A 24,111-nucleotide genomic window follows, 5' to 3' on the forward strand; every position below is an offset into this window, starting at 1 on the left:
CAGCTATTGACGTTTCCTGTTAATGAAATCCAGCTGCAGATTGCAGATCGATCACATCTTCCATGTTTCCATTGTCCCTCCGAAGTGCTTTCAAACAATTATTATTGGCGTGAAACTATTGATCACTGGGTAGGAAAGCATAATTCCAAATTAACCTAGTAACACTGTTTTTTTACTAGTAACAGCAGCTCTGTTGTAGTCAATCAGATCTCCAGTTTGAGCCTAAACACGATCATTTTCACTGTCCTCATGGGCGCCGTAGATCTCTGTGGGCCATGTGCCTGGTAGTAATACTGCACATGTGTCAGGACTGGATAGATACACTCAATATGCTGCCCTTGGGGCTAATTGATGATAATGAGGAGCAGCTGCTTATTGATCCACGGAGTGACACACCTGTTCATATGTCCCCAATCATAATTGATTGGAGTCCTGAGACGAGGCGAACAGGATCACAGCTTGCTTTAAGCCTGTGGTGTGCCGCATACTAATTTCACTCACACAAACGTCGTATTGATAGTGCTGCACGTGCTCACACGTGGACGTGTTTATATGTGTGTGTTAGTTAATTGTTTATCTGAGTGCAGCATAATGTGATTTCTGCTGAGTCCTTGAGCTGCCCAGCAGTGTCTACTCTTTGCATGTGGCATGTGACAGGTGTCCAGGCATGTGTATTGATCGGCTTAATGCAGCTCTGATTACATTGGATCGCTCCAGCCAGCTCACCTTGACTTAACCAGCCCTCCTGTCCTGTCTCAACCTTTTGTACCCCATTTCGCACAATTTTTTTCTTCTTCTGTCCCTTTCAAATTTGACCCATTCCAACTAGGTTCACCATGTCCTTCCTTACCACAGGTTTGACAGCATTCCCTCCATATATCAATTACATCATTACATCAGGTCTGGTGAAAACTTTACATATTTCATAAGTCTTGGGTGGTGCAAAAATGGCTTCATGGCACCATCTATAAAATTTAAATGAAGTTCTTCCTCTCACATAGTCACATAGTTTGAACTTCATGGATAAAATCTGGGACACATGTGTAACATCCCTTTACAAAATGTTCTTGGGGTATTCAGTAACTTGTAGCTATACGCTATGACCCGAACCCAGAATTACATTACAGTTATACACGCTATACTTCAACAAACTCCTTCCAGGGATTTAATTGGATTAACCTCATATTTTTGAGTCCTTGGCCACGCTAAATTGCAAAGCTTTCCAGTTTTTCTTAAACAGTGACTCTGTGCTGCCATGGTGAATTTCAATCAACTTTGCCATGGCACTCTAATTTGCTGTAATTAACACGCACGTTGTTGAATATGGCTTAAATAATTTGGCTGCTTGACATGTTTGGCAGAGTTTCATACAGAAGCCCTTCCTGACACAACCGCAAAGGGGGATTTGTGTCTCCAACTGGAATTAAACAGCTGACCTTTCATTCGCCAAGCAAACATGTAAATGACTACACTATGGAGGAAATGTTTAGAAATAGCCAACCTAGTGGCAACGGGGAAAGGATGTTTTACATGCTGATGCACCAATTCGAGCAGGTTTTTGGGAGCCTTAAGGAGTAGATGTTACTTTATTGTGAAAACTGTGTAGATGAGACCCTGATGGGAAGCCGAATTTGGCACAGCTTAAAAACTGACATGAAGGTGGGTTGCAAAGGAGGTTGCAGCAGAAGCAGCAATTATGAGCAGAATAAGGTAATGTCCCATCCCCTGCACTCACTTTATCTCTTTTAAAATAATGATTCCCTTTCATATTTTTGCCTGAAGTCTGTCCTCTCCCACACAAGTCCCCAACCGCTCACCATCAAAGTCAATGTTGCCATCTTTGTTGAGGTCAATGTCACTGAGGATCTCCTCCAGCTCGCCTTTCTTCAGCTTCTCCCCGAGGAGGGTTTTCGTGCCCTCCCTCAACTCATCAAGTGTGATCTTTCCATCGCCATCACAGTCAAACTGCAGCGGGTAGGGTTAAGAGCAAGAGGGTCGGAGCACAAACATGCAGTGAGCGAAGAAAGACGAATAATTAGACCATAGGTGACGAGAACTGAAAGCCACGCAAAGAACAAAAAGAAAAAATTAAATTACAAATTTGTTAGATAATGATGAAATCAAGCACTGGATACAGAACAACAATACAAGGAATAATAAGCAGAAGAGAAACAATAAAAGTCGAAATTGAGTTTTGCATCGAGTATGTGGATGCAGATTGGCTGCGTGAGCTCCCTGGGAGTTTGAAAACAGCTTGAATGTGCAGATGGTTCAGCGCTGACTCATGAAAAGTTAGTAGTTGAGAAAGGCTTTTGACGAGACTCTAAGTTAGAATGAGCTGAAATGATTTCTCATTTGTTCAGCCTGAGTTTTGAAGCTCTGTATTCAGAAAAGGTGAGAGCTAATGTCCTATTCTCCACAAATTGATTCAAACATCAGAGCTGGAATTTCTGGTTTCTGGCAGCAATGGTAATGAGTCAAAGGCGAAACAGAGGAGTCATTCATAACATACACCAGGGCCCACGAGTGGATAACGATATGTATTTTTGCAGTTTTCCCTGCATACACCGACAGTGGATTTGAATTCAAACATCAAAATCTGTCTGAGGTTTAACCACAGGAGTTTAACAAAATCATAACAATAACCGTTTAGAAATCATCCCTCTGGAGACAACAGACCCACCGGCCCATCCAAATCACCAGTTTAAGATGACTTTGCAGCCTCCCTGAGTCTCCTGTGTCCAAAGTGCAGACTTCAAACTTTAAACCAGTTTTTAACCCTAACAGTGCAGTTTTGTGGATTTTAATGACAGTTTGATGCATAAAAGTCCCACAGCACAAAAATAAATTGAAGCGATGGTTATTTAATGTCAGTCTTGCCTTCTTTTCTTGAGTCAGTGGGTTTTACCTTTGTGTATTTACATTCACATCCACCTTCTCCAGAGGGTTTTTGACTTGGTTGAATGTCATGAATGCTTTTTGTAATAATTGAAATAATTCTGTGATAATCCACTTTGATTGTTTTCTGTGGTCTTTGTTGTAACTGAACTGCCCAGTACATTCATTCATCTCTCTCACAGTTTCTCAACAACAGTTTCCGCAGACTCAAGAACAGTTTCTTCCCAAAGGCCATAACCAACCTTAACTCATACGTGCACCGATAACATAGTCCCACCCCTTCATTTTCCCTTTTCCCTCTAAAAACCACCACTGTGCAATAACCCGAACTGTTGTAACACTATTTATTTACATATTTAGTTTTTTACACCAGATTGTATATTTGTACATTTTACATTTATTTCTGTTAATACTGTCCATATGTATATAGTGCTGCAGAACATTTGTATTTTTCAGCATAACTGAATCATTTGGAATCAACTCCAGATCTTTAATCTGCTTAATTTGTCATGACATGAAATGACCGATAAATTTTAAGCCTCTGAAAATGGGGGAACTATCACTAAAAATGTCTTTAACTCATAAAGAATTAATACAATACTTTTGGTAAATTCAAGAGATTTGGGAGGCAAAACTACAAGAATTATATCGTTGTCCAAAATGTTATGGGCTTGGCTGCAAACTATATGTTATTTGGCATTTGAATGTAGCTCATATCCAATTTCTCTCTTGCTTTTCATAACAGAGAAAAAAAGAGTGAGAAAAAAAACAAACCAGGAGGCTAAATTTACAACACAGATAAATGAATCTCAGTGGCCTGATGTACACTCTGATGTGTTCTCAGTTGAAATCATTAAGAGCACATTATCAGTGCTGTCTGTTTTGTGGTACCCATTAAAAACCTATCATTCTGTAATGTGGTAATGGGATGAATCCAGGTGTGCAAAGCTGTGCTTACAAATAACATCATCAACATCATCGCGTTTGTTTTGCTCGGCCACAACCGACGTCACACGAGGGCCCTGAGCTGCTGTTGTACCTGCTTCTGTGTTCGTGTCAAAGGAAACGACTCAATAAATATTTCCCATGTCAACGAGGCACCGCAGCATTTCAAGGCAACTCCGCTGAGAACAATTACAGGTGGCATGAAGAAGTGTATTTAGAGTATAAGCTGTGGGTCTCTGGACAGTGCAAACCAGACTGCCTGAAAATCTCATCGATAGAAATACTTTTCTTTCTCCCTTTTCTTCTGTATTCTTACATAGAAAGCCCTCTTCCCTCAGCCTCTATTACAGGTAAGAGTCACACAGTTCTTGGCAATCTTTAAAGAAAGGTCGCACACTTCAAAAAACTGTCAGTACTGGGTCTAATTTACTTGCTTAAAGGAATATTTTTTTACACTTTCTGGCTGGAGACCTTTTTACCTGTTTGAAGGCACAGCGGAGCTCTTTCAGCCCGACCATATGAGCTGTCTCAGCCACCATCCTCGGCCCCATTAGCTCACAGAAATCATCAAAGTCTACATGACCACCCCCTGTAGAAAGACACACACACATTCACGTGTACACACACATTCGGAGATATGCACAGAAAGACTGTCAAGAGTTACTTTGTGCGCTTTCCTTGTGAGGCTATGGTGCACATACACTGTTCAAAAAAGCTGGGAACGAGGAAGGAACATTTTGAAAATACATCAGATCAAAGGGGAAGAAAATCATGCTGGATATCTATACTGACACAGACTGGGTGATGTGTTAGGAATGAAAGGATGCCACATCGTTTGCTGGAAATGAAAATGATCAACCCACATCCAGACAGCCCAAGAATCAAAGTAGAAACATGACGTGGCAAGCTAGTCCATTTTGACCAAATTTCATTGCTGGATGGACTAAAACAGACTGAAGCAGTCCCAGGGGTATTCAAATGGATTTAGGTTAGCCAAATATGGGTACCAGTTAATGGTATCAACTCGTTCATGCTCCAGGAACTGCCTGCATACTCTCGCCACAAAGTCAGGCATTGTCGGAGGAGGAACGATGGGACCCACTCCACCAGTCTAAAATTGGTCTAAGGATGTCATTCTGATACCTAATGGTAGTCAGGGTCCTGGTGCCTGTAGAGGTCTGTGCGTCCCTCGATGCATATGTGTCACCAGACCATCACTGACCCACCACCAAACTGGTCATGCTGAACAACTTTACCGGGACTATAATGTTCTCCCCGGCTTCTCCAGACCCTCTCCCATTTGGCACATTTCATTTTTTTAACAGTGTAGGTGTTACGGGCACATGAAATATTTATTGATCAACATCCTGTGAGAATTTTGGTGACTTTTTTCTAGATATCATACTTAGTCGATTTTTTTGGGCAATGTGTTTGGCTTTAAGGCCCGCTGCTAGAGACTCGGTGGCTTTAACTTAAAATCAGTCTTCATTTAGCTCTGTTTTAGGCTGACCTGACTGACCAGCCTGCCAAAGATGGTGCACATTTGGAAAGCATGTCCCATTTAAAACCAGCATTAGTCCTCATCACCTGCTCTGATTAGATGACCACCTGGTGCTAGGTTCACCCCCAGTTTCTAGTGAAAAGTGGACATTTGCTGTAATTTTCACTTATGGCTGGTCTATGGACTGGAGTCTGATGTTGAGTGAAAGGGAAATAACTTGTTCAAACAAAGCTAAAGCTCCTACAGGATACTTCTCCATGTATGGCAGTTTCAAAAAATAAAAAAAATCCACACGGAGAGAGACTGGAAACTTGGCTTTAGCACTGTAAGCCAATTACAGACATACATTTCAGCCAAACTCATTTTAATCTTCTATACCAGCAGTAGCATGCTTCAGTGTCCTGTCTTCTGACTATCACCAAGTTCCTGCTCATAGGGGTTCATCTAATTTGGTTTTTTTTTTCTCTGCATTATTGTAGTGCCCTTACCTTAAGTTGGCAGTTGTTGTGATTTGGCACTATATAGTCTATCTCACAGGTGTCGAACTCCAGGCCTCGAGGGCCGGTGTCCTGCAGGTTTTAGATGTGTCCTTGATCCAACACAGCTGATTTAAAGGCTAAATTACGCCCTCAACATGTGATGAAGTTCTCCAGAGGCCTGTCAATGAACTTATCATTTGATTCAGGTGTGTTGACCCAGGATGTTATCTAAAACCTGCAGGACACCGGCCCTCGAGGCCTGGAGTTCGACACCCCTGCTCTATCTAGTCACGCTTCCTGGTTTGTTCCCTTTTTTGTTCAGTCTGTTCCAGTCTCGTCTCAGTTTTGCCATCTGTCTGAGGTCTGGGTTTTTGTCTTCTGTCTGCAAAAAGCTCGCGTGTCTTTGTCCAGGTCTCAGTGCCAGTCCTGTCTCCTGTCCCTGATGCTGTTCTCTCTGTATTTGTTTACGTGTCTGTGTCAGAGTCCAGCCCATGTTCTGTTACGTCCTGTTTTGTTTTGGTAGCCTGTGTCTCGTGTGCGTTATGTTCAGTTTTGCTCCCCGTTTCTCATTAGTCTGTGGTTAATTTTCAGCCATCTCCACATCTGTTGCCTGTTATCTCAATATCCTCTGTGCATGTATATATTGTCTCAGTGTTCCCTTCATTTGTACAACCACACTTCCATTAGATAAGAACTATAGCCAGAAATAATGGGAGGAGAAATAACCTATAAAAGAGCTATAAGTTCTATAAAAAACGTTTTCCCACAAATGTCTGAAAAAGAAAAAAGATTTATTTTATTAAACATTTAACTGACCTGACAGGTTGAGGGAGCATGTGTTACAGTTTAGGTGGTGCAACCTCAAAGGCGTGGACGCCTCTGGATTTAAAATAAGAACGTTGAACTGAGTCAGATGATCAGACGATCAGGGACAGGTCTGCTTTGTACACAAGAGCCTGCGCATGGAGCCCTTCATATGGAAAATCATGTCATAAAAATTAAAAATGAACACAATTCAATTTAGTTTTATTCATAAAGCGCCACATCACAACAACAGTCTTCTCAAGCTGTTGCACTGTTAAGTAAAGACCCGACAATATTGGAGACAAACAATAACCAACAACCCGCTATGAGTAAGCGCTTTGGCAACAGTAGGAAGGAAAAACTCCCTTTTAACAGAAAGAAACCTCCAACAGAGCCAAGAGGGGAGGAAGACAGGGCACAAGAACAAGGGTTCAGGGTCACCTGATCCACCCCTAACTATATGCTTTATTAAAAAGTAAAGTTTTAAATCGAATCTTAAACATAGGAAGCATTTCTGTCTCCCATATCCAAACTGGGAGCTGGTTCCACAGAAAACGGGCCTGAGGGGTCTGCCTCCCATTCTACTTTTAAATATCCAAGGAACCACAAGCAAAGCGCTCACTAGGGTGATATGATATAACGAGATCTTTAAGATAAGATGGGGCCTGATTAATCAAGACCTTGTATGCGAGGATTCTGGGTTGAAAATACTGAACTGAAAGGGATCAGTGCTGGCTAGTTTTTGTTTGGGGCTTTGCTCCTGCATTTTGGACCAGTTGAAGACAGACAAAGAAGGACTTGGCAATGCAGGTAAAGACTGAATTACAATAAAAGAGACAGGAGGAAATTTTCTAATAGAATTTACCAAGAGTTCCAAGTTATTAGCCAATAGTATTTATTTGACCTTTTTCAGTATTTCTTAGATAAAAGAAGCAAGACTGGTTGAGCTTAGAGAAATGAGACCCACGCTATCAACCAATCCAAAACTGTTTTAAGAGACCTGGATACAAAGCTGTAGCTGTCCAATGTATTTTTCCCAGAGACCACAATATTTACATAAGTGTATAGCTGGCCTAACGTAATTTAAGTTATGAAAATTTTTACGAACATCCTCAGTGCATGGATGCTGCTGTGTGTTCAGCCTCGTGTGCTCACTCTGTTGACTTCCTCAGCCAGTTTGATTGCTCTCCATGGTAAATATCAAAACAGACTGATACAGTGGGATAGCTCGTGTTATTAGTTCGACAAGAGACAGGCTTATTTGATAGTGTGGACCAGTAGGCTTTGCCTTCTTTCATTATCTGGATCTTGTTGGACGGAAAAGGCTCTTTCAATAAAGCCACATGGTCATTTTGTGGTTCAAAAATTTAATCAGTACTCTGAGTCTGCTGAGAGAGAGAATCACAACAAACTGACCGGATGGAAAACGCTCTAAATGATGCTGAATCATGAGGCTAATGGATAAAACCGCTGCCTACCACAATAGCAGGGGCTGGATTTTTACATAAAACCTACTTTTAGCAATTAATTCTCTGATTTTCGGGTTGGTAAAGGATTTTCATGCTTGCCTCAAGGTAAAGTATATTTTTTGGCTGACTGGCTTTACCCTTGTGAAGCAGCTGTCTGGGGGATTCCTGACACAGCCTTGAAGAATTTCTGAGCCTTAAGTGGGTCAGTGTGAGAGCACAGGGTTGAGGAAACTCCACCAAAAGCCTTAGGAGATTATTTTTAATTGATAGCGTAATAGTTGTTCTCGAAAAAAAAAAGTGGATGAATTTCATAATCAATCTAGAGGGATTACACTACAGAGGACGAGCTTAGAATATCTAAAAGCTGACAGCACCTTAGTGATCACACCAAAGCCACACTCAACACAGAGTATGAGACACGGCATGAAATATAACACACAGCTGCAACCTCTAAAGGCCTGGTGTGCTCAATATTTCTCTTAAGGTTTTCCTTTTAGCTGCAGATGGAAAATGTTTCTCTACACTGTGTGAGGCATCACTTTATCTATTTTCTGGTTCTTGTTATATACGGATGTGCAAAGCTTCACGTGTGAGTCACCCGTTTCATGGCTGCAGTTTTACACCTTGTGACAGTAGTGATTAAAGCGCGAGGCATTTTTTCCCCTTTACATGTTTAGCTGTATTTGCTGCATGAGTTTTAGTTCACTTTTTGCGGGGGTGCACATTAGATGGAGATATTCATGAGAGCGAGGTTAACGTTGCCACAACAATATCCTTGTTGGTGTCATTCTAAGAATCTAATCAGGATATTATTTACACTGGGGACACCGGCTGAACCTAATTTACTATCTGGTATAGGAGAGGAAGCCAGCTGCACTCTGGTCCCCAAAGATCACAGCTGAAAAAAAAAAAAACAGCTTTATTGGAGCAGGTGTGGTGAAGTTGCTACTGACTCACAGTTCAGTATTATTCTTATTATCTATTAGGACAAAAGTAATGGCCCACCCACATATTACATCTACAGGAGCTGCTAGGCCATGGAAACCATGTCATGAAGCTCATGGCACACAGTCTTTGTGCTGATCTTAATGACAGAGGAGCGTTGCTGACTTTTACACACTATCCAAGGACCTGGCTGTGTAACTTTACATGGTCTGCTACTGCCACATGGTCTTGAAATAGCTTCCACTTCCAGTTGATTGTGGGGTATTTAGGAAATTCACTAAATGCCTGCTTACAGAGATGACATCCGGTTACTTTACTGCTCAGTAAAAGAAACCCATTCTTTCACAAATGTTTGTAAAGACAGACTACGTGGACTGGAAACACCTGAATTCAAAGATTAGGAGGTGTGGCCTAATACTTTTGTCCATATGGTGCATCTTTTCATTCATTCATTCATTCTTTCATTCATATTTTTCTGGTTGCTCTGCACTGAGTCACACTAGTATTTTAAAATAATTCCAGAGGCAAGACTATTTTGAAAAGCAGCTACATACAAATAATGAAAGGAAATATCAAAGTTTTCTGCCGTAATGACATTGAGTCATCCAATTTTGCAACAAAAACACTTACATAATATGGGGGTTTTTTTTACAATAAGAGCAAGAAAACTGTGTCTCTGTGGAAATATGTAATGCATTTTTTTCTCATTGTTTTGGCTGCTGGAAGGCTGAGCTTCGGTTGTGAACATCAACAGGGGAAAAAGAAAGAAAGAGCAAGGAGCATGGTGGTATTTTAATGGACCGAAATGACATTTGCTGGTAAATGTGTGTCCTTTAATGATCTGTAGCTGATCTGACATTAGCACTTCACTTTTCCTAGTAAAGATTGAACTGTTTGTTTGGTCACTTGTGCAGGCAAAGGTGAAGGTAAGATAAGACGGATACTTTCATGTGGGTTGTTATTGTTCAGAGTAAGTGGTTCTTGTGCATTTTATCAGTTTGCTGCTTGGCATTATTGTACAGTGCATAAAACATGAAGCATACTCTACCAGGAGTCACCCCACAGCTCTAAAAACTAACTCAGCTGGTCGAGCTATATTGCTGTCATCAGAAATGAATGTTACCTCAGATCATGGTTTAGAGGATTAACGTTTCCTTCCTCACTGCATCTTTTTTCTTGCCTTTCACATGCATTCAGTGGGAGCCAATTAAAATTCAAGAAAAACACACATCATCAAAGTGAATGCATTTAATTGAATTGTTATACATATTATGTTGTGTTATTGCATATAAATATGATGTTCTATTCATAGGAGAATAATTATGATGCTTCTTATTTATGGAGAAATATAATCTGCTCAAATAATGCCATACACAAACATGAAAATAAGAGTTCTCATGATGTGCAGGTGTGCTGATATTGGGCTTCAAAGCATACAATAGTAAATATTATGATAATCCTAATAATTGCAGATAGTAGCATGATCTATGTGAAAAATCCTGGCCGTCCACTGAATTTTGCGTATAGTCTTAATAGAACCCTTTAGATTTTCTGAACAAAGTTGTTTTGACATCGGGTAGGTGATACAGTTCGCTTCACTCCAGGCTATGGCAAAATTCTAGCTGCAAAGATGATTCACCTTAAACTTTCAACACTTACCACACACATATCTGCTTCTCGATCGTTCAGAAAAGAAAGCAGAGGCAAACAACATTAAGGGCAGCGGGAGAAAGATTAAGTGTAAACACACACTTCTACATGTAGACTAACACTCGTACACCCCCAGCACCTGCAGCATGAGGACCATTAATCAGCTTGCTAAAACGTCTTGAATGTCCCCAACTCCAAAGGCAAACATGAGGTCCTCAAGGACTCACAGGAAAGAACACAAGCACATGGGTTTGTGCAGACACACGACTCACACATTCACACCTGCACTCTACTGAAAGATCCATCAATTATACACGCGTGCTTTAGCCTCTTAGGGAGAAATGGGTCCTTATAGATGCACACTGCCAGATAAATACTTACATTTCATCTTGATTTGCTGGATGATCTCAATGAGCTCCATCTCTGTAGGCATGTAGCCCATGGTCCTCATGCAGTCTGCGATGTCTTTGTAATGGATGAAGCCATCCGCATCATAGTCAAATTCCTTAAAGGCCTCCTGAAGCTCTGACAGACACATAAACAAATTCCATCGACTGCAGCAAACCGTAAAGTTGGGTTTTCCCAAGAGTCAAGCGTGCACGCACACACCCACACACACAGTGTGCAGATACAAGCAGAAGTCTGAGCTTTAGTGTGTGATAGGTGTGTGTTTAAAGGTACGTGTCTATGATTCTGGAGACAAATGTTGCATTTTGTACAAAAGTTATTGCACTTTCAAGGAGATTCTGGCAATATGGTGGGAATGTAACACTGATGAACTAATGGTGAAAAAGATATTTTGAGGATCTCCTCAATCCCACAGACAGATCTTCCATCAAGGAAAGAGAGTCTGTGGAGTGTGTGCTTTCATAGCACAGAATCCTCCAGCCAAAATAGACAGTACGACCCAGAATGAGTGACTGAGTCTATTGACTGAAACTATTCTGTAAAGTGTTTACAGAGGTCAGGACAGAGAGTCATTTTCCTGTAGGCTTCTATAGGATTTTTTGCCACTTGCTATCGGCATCTGCTGGCCTTCAGATAGAATGCAGGTTTAAGGCACTTGTACACTGGCTTAATTTTTCCAACATGCAGGTAGGTCTAGTTTCGCACTGTTTAATGTAGAGCCTGCTGACTAGATCACTGTCTGGGAAACTAGCTCTTAACTCATTCACTGCCAGCCATTGGCAGTGAATGAGTTAAACCCATTGACTCATTCACTGCAATTGACGGCTATAGACGTCAATTGCAGTGAATGAGTTAATGTAGGTTAAATGTGTATGACTTTGGTACAAAGAACTGATCATTTGTTGCCTGTTTCCACCAGGATCACTGAACAAAGGGCAGCACATCTGAAGTAAAAAATTCTAGAACATAAATAAATAAATGTATTCTGAGGTGTAGCCCAAACTTGGAATACATGTTAAATAATAGTCTTCCCCTTTGGTGTCAGCGTGGTGACACAGAATTTAAGCAATATTGAAACACATCTCTCACTCCCAGGTTGTCACATATGGATGTTTAAAAAGGAAGCACATGACATCAGATTTATAGCACAGAGAAACCATCATTTTTCAGCATGAATCTTGTGAAAAATAATATTTAAACCCAAACCACAATCTTTTGCTAAACCTGACAAAATTGTGATACACTTCAACACCAGTTCAATCTCGAAAATGTGCATTTTTTAGAGGTCGACTCGGTGCCTGAAGCTGAAGCAGCCCCAGCACCATAACATGGACACTGTATCTTTTTACTAGCTGGGATAACATTCTCATTTTAGGTTTGACAGCATGTCTAGTATTTAATGGCAGATGGCTTGAATGTAAATTGAGGCTGCGGTTTGGGGAAGGCCTCAGAGGGGACTGGTGGTGCTTCCCACGCTGGGCAGATCCCCAAAGAAGGCATCCCCCGGAAGCAAAAATGACTGTGCATTACAAAGGTCAAACGCTGTTGCAAAAATACAACTGGTAGGAATGCTTGGAACCAGTAGATTGGGAGGAAAAATTGCTGTGTCCAGGGAGGAATGAACATCATTTGGTTGTAAAGAAGGGGCTTGAGGTGTAAAACCTGGTCACGTGTTAATGGAAGCTGCCCTGGCACCCTCATGCTATGAAGGTTAGGTGTTGAACTTTGCAGAAAAGGGGTAGTGTAGAAACAAACTGACATCCCAGTGCCAAGAGGTTTGCAGCTCCATTTTGCAAAGGAGGAAACAATGTAGAAGTAGAAATGGCATCCCGGTGCTGTAAAAAGAATGCTATCTCAGCACTATTTGCACTGTTTTTTGGAAAGGAGAGATAGTGGAGCAAGAAACTGGCAACCCGGTGCCAGTAATGTTCATTGTTTCTGCATTTTGCGAATGATGGACAGATGGCAGAGAAAACAGCACCTGGTCCCAGAAAGGTCTGCAAAGAAGGAAACAGTAACCGAGAAACTGACATCCTGGTGTAAGGAATGTTTACTGCTGCGCTTGCAAATGACCAGTATTTGAGAAGAAAACTGGCATCCCAGTGGGGGAAAAGCTTCCTGCTGCATTTTGGGAAGGCGGGATAGAGAAGAAAGAACCTGACATCCCGGGGGCCAAAATTTTGCTTCTGCACTTTGCAAAAAATAATAATGGATTGGATTTATATAGCGCTTTTCAAGGCACTTTACAATGCCACAATTCATTCACTCTCACATTCACACACTGGTGGAGGCAAGCTACAGTTGTAGCCACAGCTGCCCTGGGGCAGACTGACAGAAGCGAGGCTGCCATATCGCGCCATCGGCCCCTCTGGCCAACACCAGTAGGCGGTAGGTGAAGTGTCTTGCCCAAGGACACAACGACCAGGACAGAGAGCCCGGGGATCAAACCAGTGACCTTCCGGTTACAGATACACTTCCCAACCACTTGAGCCATGGTTGGGAAAAGAGATAGAAAACAGTGACACTGGCATCCTTGTGCCAGAAATTTTTGATGTTTAGATATGCACGCGTTGAATAATAGTGGGCTAGGTTAAGTCTAAATCCTTAATAGAAAAATATTTGGGGGATTTTTGGGTGTCACATATAGATAGAGAACCGGAAGGGGCATGGGTAGAGATGTAGTCCCACTCCTGAAATTCCGATAAATTATCTACAGTTAGAAAGGGAATATTTGACACCGTGGGATGTGAACGCTTTGAAGATTCACGGAATTTTGTATAGTAAGGTGGTGCCTCTCGTAGAAGTATTGCCATCTTGCCTAGAGTTAAATATTGAGTGGTGTGTGTATTGACTAGTAATTTATCTTTTACTTCATCATGTGCTTGCGTTGCAATTACACCTTCAACAACATCTTACCATCTATCTCCAGTGGCATCAGCTGCCTCTCCTGCACAGCAGAGGAAAGAAAACAACAGTAGAAATGATTACAACAGTATCAGAATGGGGGATGTGAAATCAGGCTGGCTTTAAAACTGTGAATTCTCCTGAGAATCATCCCAGTGATCATCTGTTTTTGACTACTAAATTAGAATAACATGCATATCATGTCAGCACTGTTGCTGCATGCCAACAGTAAACTCTAATGGGATTTAACCCAGCGACATGTCTTGCTAATTTGCAAAATGACACGCTAGTGTACGCGCGCGTGCATACACAAACACGGCGTCTTGAGGGAGACCCAGCATTGTGTGAATATACACCCATGCACAGCCATAACATAACAGTGAGCTGCAGAAACTTTGCACTGTCACAAAGAAACACAGGTACGGTTAAGCAAAAATACACATGTGCACACACACACACTTGACACGAGATATATAATTTGCATATAGCCGCGTGTGAAACATTCAGTATTCTCTGCCTTGTTTTGACAATTGCTCAGGGTGATCTCTTTTTCTCCCTTTTTTCCCTCTAACATTTCCATATTTTCAGAGTGAGGCAAAGCTAGAAGCTAGGAACAAAATCTCCACCTAGTCATTAAGAATAATAGATGACAGTGAAATTTAGGTGTGCTGATGGCTTAAAATAGTAATATGATGTTATATGTTTGGCTACAAACAGGCAGTTTTAATGAAAAGACATTATAACTTGGAAATCACTTGGAATACATATCCGTAGGCAAGAAATGCAGACTTAAAAGGATGGGCTTTGTGGTTTGGCAGTTTTGCAAGGATCCATCACACACTACAATATGTAAGCCCTTGAAAAAACAACAACAACTTAATAGTCACATATCACATGCCCTTGAGAGAGTGTTCTAATTAGCACATTTGCAAACATGTGCTGATTTGAATTTGCATAAAAAAGAGCTTAGATATTAAAAGATCACACTGAAATGTCATTAATCATCCTGTAGATGCACTGAGATGATGTGTCCTTAGCGAGATGGTTGCAGCACAGTGTTTTGACTCGAGGGCTTGCAAACAGTGTGCAACTCTACTGCAAAAGCATTGTCCACGGGGGGAAAAAGCAAGAAACATGCTAACTCAGTCATCTTACAGAGCAATGGAGACTGACATATGGAAATGCTGCTTAGCAAAAAGACACCAGAAGCCCAAGGATATCTCTAAGTTCAAAGAAACAACAAACTTTGATTACGTACAGAACAAATGTTGGCTGATTTGCTGTGGGCTTGTGTTTCAATACTTGGACTTGGGATTGGTAAGGCTCAGTACAAAAATGATGAAATATCTATTCACTTGAATATTTCTTGCCTCCCACAATTTTTTATGGATCATCTTCAAACTTCACTTCAAACAATAATATACTGGGGCTTGGGGAGCATAAGGGGCTGGATGTCTTAGCATCCTTGCTTTCCTTGTTAGTACTCAAGGTCAAAGTAGACATAAAAAAATTCAAGAAACCATCATTAAATGAAAGGGCATGGAGTGAGCTGTACGACACACTATCTTTTCAAGACTTTCCAGGCATAGCTACATAGGGACAGACCACCCTCACTAATTTCTGCTGCACACTCAGTCATTTTGTTCTATAAGCAGGCCTGAATTATAACAGAAACCGCTCAGTTCAGAAAAAAAGAGCTTCAAGCATTACTCCTCATCAGCTTTTAAGGGGTAGAGAAAAAATACTGCGTATCATACAGAAGAGAGACACTGTTGAATTTCAGTTGCTTCTAATTAGTTCCATATTCTACAAGTAGGGCTGTGCGATATGACCAAATCTCATATCCCGATACAAGAATTCTATCATCCGATAACGATATAAATCACAAAAATGTAACATTTTCTGTAAATTCTGTGAATCTCGACTTGCGGGAAGTGTTTCCAGCTGCGCGTCATGTAGCTGGAGTCGAGTGTTTTAACAGATGCATGAAACTATACATTTTTAGACATAAGTTGTAACGGCTGCAGTTTTCTTTACACAGCGTGCTGCGGGGAAAAGCCTGTTCTAAAAATAAACTAAGGTTTATTTTTTAGCACCTGGCGGCTCTTTTTTAATTCTCATCCGTAAATAATCTGCTCTTTCACGTGATTCAGTTTATTTTGAAAAGTCTCAACAGGATATTGAGCTTTATTGTGAAAGGTTTATGTGGAACATAAACAAGCGGACACGCGATGCTGTTACCGTTATTGTTGCTAACCACAACACATAAAAACAGGTGTAGTGTGGTTATATAAAATATAAGAGAAAGAGAGAACTTTAAGAAATTAATATAGCCACTACAGTGACCATCAAAACGATGAAAACATATTGCCGTAAACAGTTTATTTTGCGACACCACGAAACAAACGATAGCGTAAAATGAAACCATATCGTCATCCGATATATATCGTTATATCGAACAGCCCTACCTACAAGTATAAAAAATACTTCACCCCAGAACCCATGCCACCCTTGCTTGTGAGCTATTACTGTTTCACCCTTGCTTTTAACCAAGTGTCTGTTTTCATTACTCTACTGCTACTTTTATGAAGGCAAACCGTTCTTCAACCTCGAGTTGTTCATTTTTTTAAATGCTCGAAAAGTGAGAGATAAAAAGGGAAATCTGAGCAGCACGGGTAATGAAATGCAAAGAGAAGTGCAATATTTTTCTTCCTAATGCATGTTGGCACTCAGCCTGTCTAATTCATAAATCACACAAGGTCATCCCGTTAGTGCACAATAGCATCAGGAAAAGGCGCCTGTCGTTTATTTGGAAGCTGCGCCGCATGGCGGGCGTTCAAATGATTATTCACTGTGTAAAACTGCCAGCAAGATTTGTAACATAAATGCAACGTCAAGATGCAATTGCACCAGTTATATTACTAAATGTGGGCGCTACTTAAAACATTAAGGCACTAGTAATTTATACAAGGCTTTTAAGTTGTAAAATAGTCATTGCATAAAAAACAAAAACTCAATAGCGCCAGCAGAGCTGCACCACTGTTTACCATGCACAGGATCCTGCAACCACAAAAAGGCATGTTCACATAGCAAGGTCAACATATTAATTAGATTTTTTTTCATCCAGAAATGATTAGTTCGCATGCAACTCAGGCTCTGAATTCATCCGTCAGAACAAGCCCATTAATGGTTCATTTCATTTTGTCTGCCTTCATGTGGCCCACTGAGCAGCACACTGCTTTGTAAGTATGACGCGTGTACACATGTGAGAAGAAGTTTCACATTAGCATGCATCAGCATTGAAGTGAAAAGGCTCTCAAAAACCCACAAAGCAGTGACATTACAGTGTACAGTACAGAGTACAGTGCGATTTGCTTTGCATTCAACTGTGCTTCTGTCTGATGTGCACATGTATCAGTTGTCTTTCTTCTTCTCTCTGCCAGCCGCTTGTTCGATTAGATCTGATGAAGGCTGACAGGGAATCTTGCTACTTGTGTTGAGATTAGGAAGGCTGCAGGATATGGTCTCTCTACCTCAGTGTCCAAGCATCACTTGTAAATTCAAACATTAGACCGCCACGGTAAAACAAGCTAGATCAGTCATGGCAGGTGACGTAGTGAGTCGGAGAGGAGTGTAAAATTGTCCGCGGTAGCCCAAGGTCATGGTGAGATGTTCTTCCTTTTCCAATAATTGGGCTGCAACTCTGAAACAGTCGTTAGTTATTAGGAGATCAAGTTATGCAACATCTGTAAATGTTCATAGGCGCACAGCTCCTCTTGGGGTGGGTTTCATTTCAGGAAATTTCAGGAAATCCTTCTCATGTGTGTGTTTAAAGATTAATCTAGCAGTTAGAGAAACAATGTGGTTTGCAGTTAAATAACCTTTTAACTTAATATGATTACTTGTGACAGAGGCCAGCTTCACAAAAAATAAGTAAAGTAAAAGTACATTTTGTAGCATTTACTTTCTGCCCTCTTTCCTCTGCAGAGTCAGTGAATATTATGACTGCGAAAGAGAAAAACTGGTGCTCGGCTCTAGCACAACATTTTTCTCAGTGGCCACTCTCAGCATTGCCACAAATTAGTCTCCTGTGGCACAAAAAGCAGTTTTTCCATTGACCATGACTATAAAATGGAAGTCTGTAAAACAGCAGACAGTCGGGACTGAGCTGCAAACAAGGTTTTGTTTTGTTTTTTATTCTTCCAACTTAAAAAAAAAAGAAAACTAGCTTTCTAGCAGTGTAGAAAAGTGAGATTTGCTTTTTATGGGAGAGGTGATGACACACAGTTGGGGAGATGGGGGGAAAATAACACAGAGGAAAACCTATGACTTTGTTTTTTTGGTTTAGGCTCCAGCGGAGAGCAATTTACTCCAACCTTTAAACCCAGAAACCAGCCGTCCATGGTGCAATTTTGGGGCACTTACTGAAACACATTTGTCACATAATTTGTCACAATTAAATGTTTCAGATCACCCAAGAAATTGTAATATTAGACAAAGATAACCAGAGTAAATACAAGTTTTTAAATGATGATTTCATCTACTAGAAAAAGGCAACTATCCCGTGTGAATATGTATTTGCCTCCAACACATAATAACTGGCTTTGCCACCCTTGGCATCAAGAACTGCAATCAGACATTTATGAAATGCGACCATGAGTCTTTAACATCACTGTTTGGGTCACTTTTCTTTACAGAATTGTTTTCTTTCAGTCACACTGCAGTATTGTACAGCTTGTTTCAGGTCATGCTAAAGCATCTCAATATGATCTAAGTCCAGACTTTGACTAGGCTACTTTTGTTTTCTCAGATGTGGACTTGCTTTCGATCATTGTCCTGTTGCATAATCTTCAGAGCAGGAACTGATGGGTCTCCTTCAGGACTTTCTGGTAGAGGGCAGAATTCATGGTTCCATCAGTTACAACAAGACGTCCAGGTCCTGAAGCAGCAACGCGGCCCCAGACCATCACACTACTGCCACCATGATTGACTGTTGGTGTGATGTTCTTCTTATCAAATGCTGTTTTAGTTTTATGCACGTGTAATGGGATGAAAACCTTTGAAAAAGTTCTACTTGTGTTTTGTGGGTCCACAAAATATTTTCCGAGAAGTCTTGGAGATCATAAAGCTGTTTTAGGGCAGAGGTGAGTCTCTGTGTTGTTTTTGGTCAACAGTGGTCTTCTTCTTGGACGTGTGGTCTGCAGTTCTTCAGATGTTGTTCTGGGTTCTTCTGTGACTTCTTGGATGAGTCGTGGATGTGTTCCTGGAGTAATTTCGGTAAGCTGTTTTAAATTTTCTCCTTTTGTTGCTCTCACCGGGATACACTAGAAATAACTTTGTAACCCTTTCCTTCACTGACAGATCTCAATGACTTTTGAGTTTCTTGTATTATATAATGTGTCATCATACAAAAACTGCATTTTGTATTTAGTTGGTTTATCTTTGTCTAATATTAAAAGTTTTTGATGATCTGAAACATGTAAGTGTGACAAATATGCAAAAAATACAACAAATCAAGACGTGGCAAATTTTCACTGTGACTATGGTTTCAGTTGTGGGAGGATCATCTCTGTTACAGTTTTTAATGAAAAGGACAACTTTGTTCTCACACTTGAAAACATGTGCAACACCAGCATTCCCCATCTAATCTACCAGCTGCACGACAAATTTAATGCAGCCTATAATCCTGCCGAGGGAACGTTTACTTTTCTCAGAACAATTAGATATCCTCTCCTGGGCAAATCACTAATGTCATCTATTCATGCTTCATGGATATTGGCTCATTAGGAAGACTGACTAGTAATGTCCACTGTTATATTCATGACCATTATGAACCGACTCTTCCCATCATTACTCTGTACATACCTGAAATGACTGAGAATTGTACTCAAATCGAATCTTCAAAGGGTTGAATTGGCTGTATATTGTGGTCTTTAATTCCACCATGTGTCTCCAAAATGACTATAGCTGAGTATTGTTACATCTGATTAGTCCTAATCTTGTGTAAAAACAACATTATAATAGACTCTCTGCTTATCAGGTTTTAGTGATTCAGTTATATAAAATAAATCCTGCCTTTTTCCTCATATAATACATGAGAAGAACTTTACTATTTGTTCAGGAGCGTTGAACATGGCATATGTCAAATTAAATCATTGTATGTTATGATTTTAAGTGCTTCATGTGTAAATCAGCTAATATTTCCAACAAAAATCAGGATGCTTGTGCATCGTTTCTTGGCTCATGTCCATTTGTAATTTTTTGAAATATTCTGTAACATCCTGCAGGGACCTGGGATCATGGTATCAGCCATGAAAAGAGTCAATTCTTAACCCGAGCCAAGCAGAGCATTACTGGAAGATGACACAGAGTCCAGGCTTTAAATCATTTGTGAAATTATTGGAGTGCTTCCCCCCCCCCCCTTTTTCTTTTCCAAGGCATAAAGGACATGGATTACAGCCCACAGTCTCAATTTCATATTTGAATTAATAGCAGTTGGTTATGATACTGATTTCCATGGTTATGTGACCTATTCCACATTAACCATTACCGGTTTACAAACAGAGCATTTGCTTTTGGATCGCTATGGATCACTGCAAACAGCCACAAGCAGTGTTTATACATACAGCTGATTGTTAGTGCTCACAATCAGCTAAATAAATAGGGCAATTTTCCTGCTCGGCTGCATAACTTTAAATTTAATGTTTTTTTATTCAGCTGTGACTCACTGTGCAAACCTCCACTTTATCACGGTTCTGTGTTTGTGTTTTGTGTAGCATAAAGGAGACACATTTGCATTTTTGCTGCACATGCTTGTATTGCATAATTGTTATTAAAATAAATAAATGCTAGTAAGGCTATTTTTTCTCTTTTAGAGGGCTAGGAAACAACCACTATTTAAGATTTTGGATGTTTCCAGGGGTTTTCAAACTGTGAAGTTGAGACCTGCTGGGCTGATGGAGATGAGGCAAGGACATATCAATTGAAGTGAAAGGAGCAGGTGCACCTTGTACACGTTGAGCAGTTACTGTGACAAAGGAGGAGATTGTGGAAGAAAATATTAACTCTTACGGGCTGGTTATCATCATTTGTGTCTAAAATCAAACTCAGTTTTGCTTTCGATGTATTTCAGGTTGCAGAATATAACATTAATCAATTACAGCGTTTGATCAGCACCACAAATGACAAATTCAGTCAGAGGTCATTTAAGCGTATGCCAAAATAGATTTAGCCTTGCTAAAGTAAGATAAAGACAAGTATGATGACAGCAAACATGGAATAAATGAGATACACATGCACATACAGTATGACTGCATGTTTTCAACAGATACTACCAGTTAAAACTTTTAGAACACCCTAGTTTTTCCAATTATTTATTGCAGTTCAAGTTGTTCAAGTCCAATGAATAGCTTGAATTGATATAAAGGTAAAGTTACCAAAAACTGAAAAAATAATGTACATTTCAGAATTATACAAAAAGGTCTTTTTTTTAAGTGAGGACAAAATGGCTTAACAATTTAAAGCTGTTCTGCGTCAGTGCAGGTTGATCAAGCCTTGAAAGCTGTTGCTACTAATTCCTGCAGGTGTTCCAACTTTTCTGGATTACTTACAACCACTTCACAGCTTTTCAGAAAATGTATCTATTTTTAATCAATGAAGTGTAAATAATTCAGTATATATAAAGTAAATTCATAAATAAAGTTAGGCTTTGATTCAACCATGACTTGAACAACTTATGATCTGTCCACCTGTCCTGTCTGTCCCATGTAGAGATAAAGGCTAACTTGATAGTCATGCAGCTGGGTTCTGGTGCTCTTCACTTCGTACTGTGTAAAATCCACAGCACAGAAAAACTGGATAAAACACCCTAACACCGGTTGCTAATAGCCAGTGAGAAATGTATTGCTGAACAACAGACCACTACATCTAGAGACTGGTGAGTGATCCCATGGGCAACACCAGTTACAGTGAGGTTTACCATGCTGGACCTACAAGCTCTTTGAGATTGGTTTAGTTGCTGAGCCACCTGTAATTTGCATGGAAGACACCAACATGCAGACACTCACCAACTGTTCCCTACATAGTTGTGAAAATGTGAAGAGTGCCACGCAACTCAAACGACTCACTTTCAAAGTAAAAGTTGCATCTCTTGAAACATGTTGTGTCTGACCATGATTTCAGTGGCCGGACACAACTTCACTACAGTGAAGGAGAACAGTTCCAGTTTGAGTCACACATTTTCAAGTTTCTCTACTTGAAAAGTTGGTGATCAAAACAATCATAAGGTCTTTGGTGCAGCACCCTCTTTTGCAACTAATTTCACGAGCGACTGGCAGCAACTTCCAGTAATCACTCGCCAAGCACTCAGTGATGGGGTCCTAACCATTTTGATCTTTTGTGTCTCCATCTCTGTGCCTGCTCTTTGATTCCTGTCTGCACCACGAGATTCCCCTTCAAACACAAACATACAGTATTCAGGTGCAGTTACTGTTAAATTAAGAGGCATTTTTACTATAAAAGCATCACCAGGACATGCTGATATGGACTGTGTACATTATTTTTTTAATAATCCACACCACCTGCTCAGTTTTTTTTATATTTGCCCTTTATAAATGTGCTGTTACCCCTGAATGTAAACATACTCCAGAATGAAACCTTGTTATTTATCACTATTGAGTGTCAGGTTCTGTTTAAATTAATGTGTATATGCATGAACTGACCTGTCCAAAAAGTTTATTAAGGTAGGCGACGTAGGCAGCGGCCACTGTTGAGCTGTTGCTGAGGCTCCTTTTACCACGCCGACTACCCTGCTCCTCAGGGCCCTTCCCCTGGGGTGTGGGGGACTTTGAGCTGTGAAGAGTGCATTTGCACGCCAATTGTTGAGAGCTATCATCATAAAAGCCAAGTCTATAATTTCCCCTCCAGCAGTTTACCAAATACACTTAAGTGCCTTTGAGGTAATATTTTCCATCCCTTGTTCGTGCAGCATCAGCTGCTTGGGCCTAGTCAGGTGACATCAGTGGTAACATCAATCACCAGAAAAAAAGGAAGAAAGGCAGTGTTTCCCAGGAGGGCAACTTGGAAACCTGGAAACTCTACAAGTTTATTTTTCAGGTGATGTATCACATAATTGGGTGCACAACTCTACACGTCCCACTCCCCTTGTCCTAATCAATGTTGATTAGAAACAGAGAACGATAATAACCAGAATTTCTTGGAGAGGCTGAGCTGAAGGGCCTTGTTTTTAAATCTGCCTGCAACGGGTGATCTTCCAGCTGCTGCAGCCCTCCCCACTCGTGGAGATGTGCTAGGAAAGAGAGAGGCCTTAATCAACTTAGAGTCCCATTATTTATTTAAAGAAAAAGAAACATAAATACTGACTTTGATAGAGTCTAACAGCCAGTTCTTTCTCCCATTAAAAAAGCTGGCTACGATGGGAGGATACTGATGACAGCTCTTTGGATTTCTAAAAGCGCCCCCCCCCCCAAAAAAAAAAATGTCTTGAAAAGCTATTAAGACCGTTTAAAATCAGCTAGACAATCTCTCAAGAATTACTTTTCCTACTGAATTTGCTTATGTACTGTTACATAACAGACAAACACAACGGAAATGCACCACTGAAATGCTCCAAATGAAAGGTTTAGGGTTCACACTGAGCTTGAATTGTTAATTTTGACTTTTTTCTTCACTGACCTGGCGGCAGAGGATGGTCTACTTTCTGGTCCTCCCTTTGCACCTTTCACGGACATCCTGGCCAGAAGATAAAAGAAAATGTCAAAAGGGAAGAGAGGGAAAAGACACAAATATCATAATGTAAAGGCAAAGGCTCCAAAAGAGCTTTCTAAAATAATGAAGAAAAGGCTTGTTGGGCTCACACAAAGCAACAAACAACCAAACAAAACCTGATATTAAACACTAAAGTCTTCATGAACTGGCTTTTTCAAATGCAAGGTAGAGACAAGCTAAAAGGGCTGTCTTAGCTGCTAAAGTTCCAGTAACAAAAATGAGCACAGGGCTGGATATTACACACCGCATCACAGCATTAATCACATTTATAGAAATCTATTTAATTCAACTATTGAGCCAGAGGGAAGAGGAGTCACTCAAA

At 40.5% G+C, this 24,111-nt stretch overlaps 2 protein-coding genes and 1 long non-coding RNA gene across 3 annotated transcripts in view; 2 read left to right on the top strand and 1 right to left on the bottom strand.

The window, feature by feature from the left end:
• The window catches only part of LOC146707787 (serine/threonine-protein kinase pim-2-like), a 174,938-nt gene that overhangs the window by 20,880 nt on the left and 129,947 nt on the right, over positions 1-24,111 (top strand). The gene's annotated exons all lie outside the window — the stretch shown is intronic.
• On the bottom strand, positions 1,765-23,752 carry cabp4 (calcium binding protein 4). The gene is made up of 7 exons (XM_085460776.1): positions 23,697-23,752; positions 23,209-23,310; positions 22,724-22,853; positions 14,016-14,046; positions 11,073-11,216; positions 4,323-4,432; positions 1,765-1,965 (listed from the first exon to the last, which is right to left on the bottom strand). Exons 1-7 carry the CDS (start codon positions 23,750-23,752, stop codon positions 1,765-1,767), a joined length of 774 nt encoding a protein of 257 aa, XP_085316902.1.
• LOC146707790 (uncharacterized) lies at positions 18,832-20,783 on the top strand. Its single transcript, XR_014921091.1, has 3 exons — positions 18,832-18,999; positions 19,178-19,280; positions 20,291-20,783. It is a non-coding gene; the product is annotated as an uncharacterized LOC146707790 (long non-coding RNA).

This window comes from Copadichromis virginalis, linkage group LG6 (assembly GCF_057382275.1).
Source record: "Copadichromis virginalis isolate Kocher_CV1m ecotype Utaka linkage group LG6, C_Virginalis_male_GT1.1, whole genome shotgun sequence".
Taxonomy (NCBI): domain Eukaryota; kingdom Metazoa; phylum Chordata; class Actinopteri; order Cichliformes; family Cichlidae; genus Copadichromis; species Copadichromis virginalis.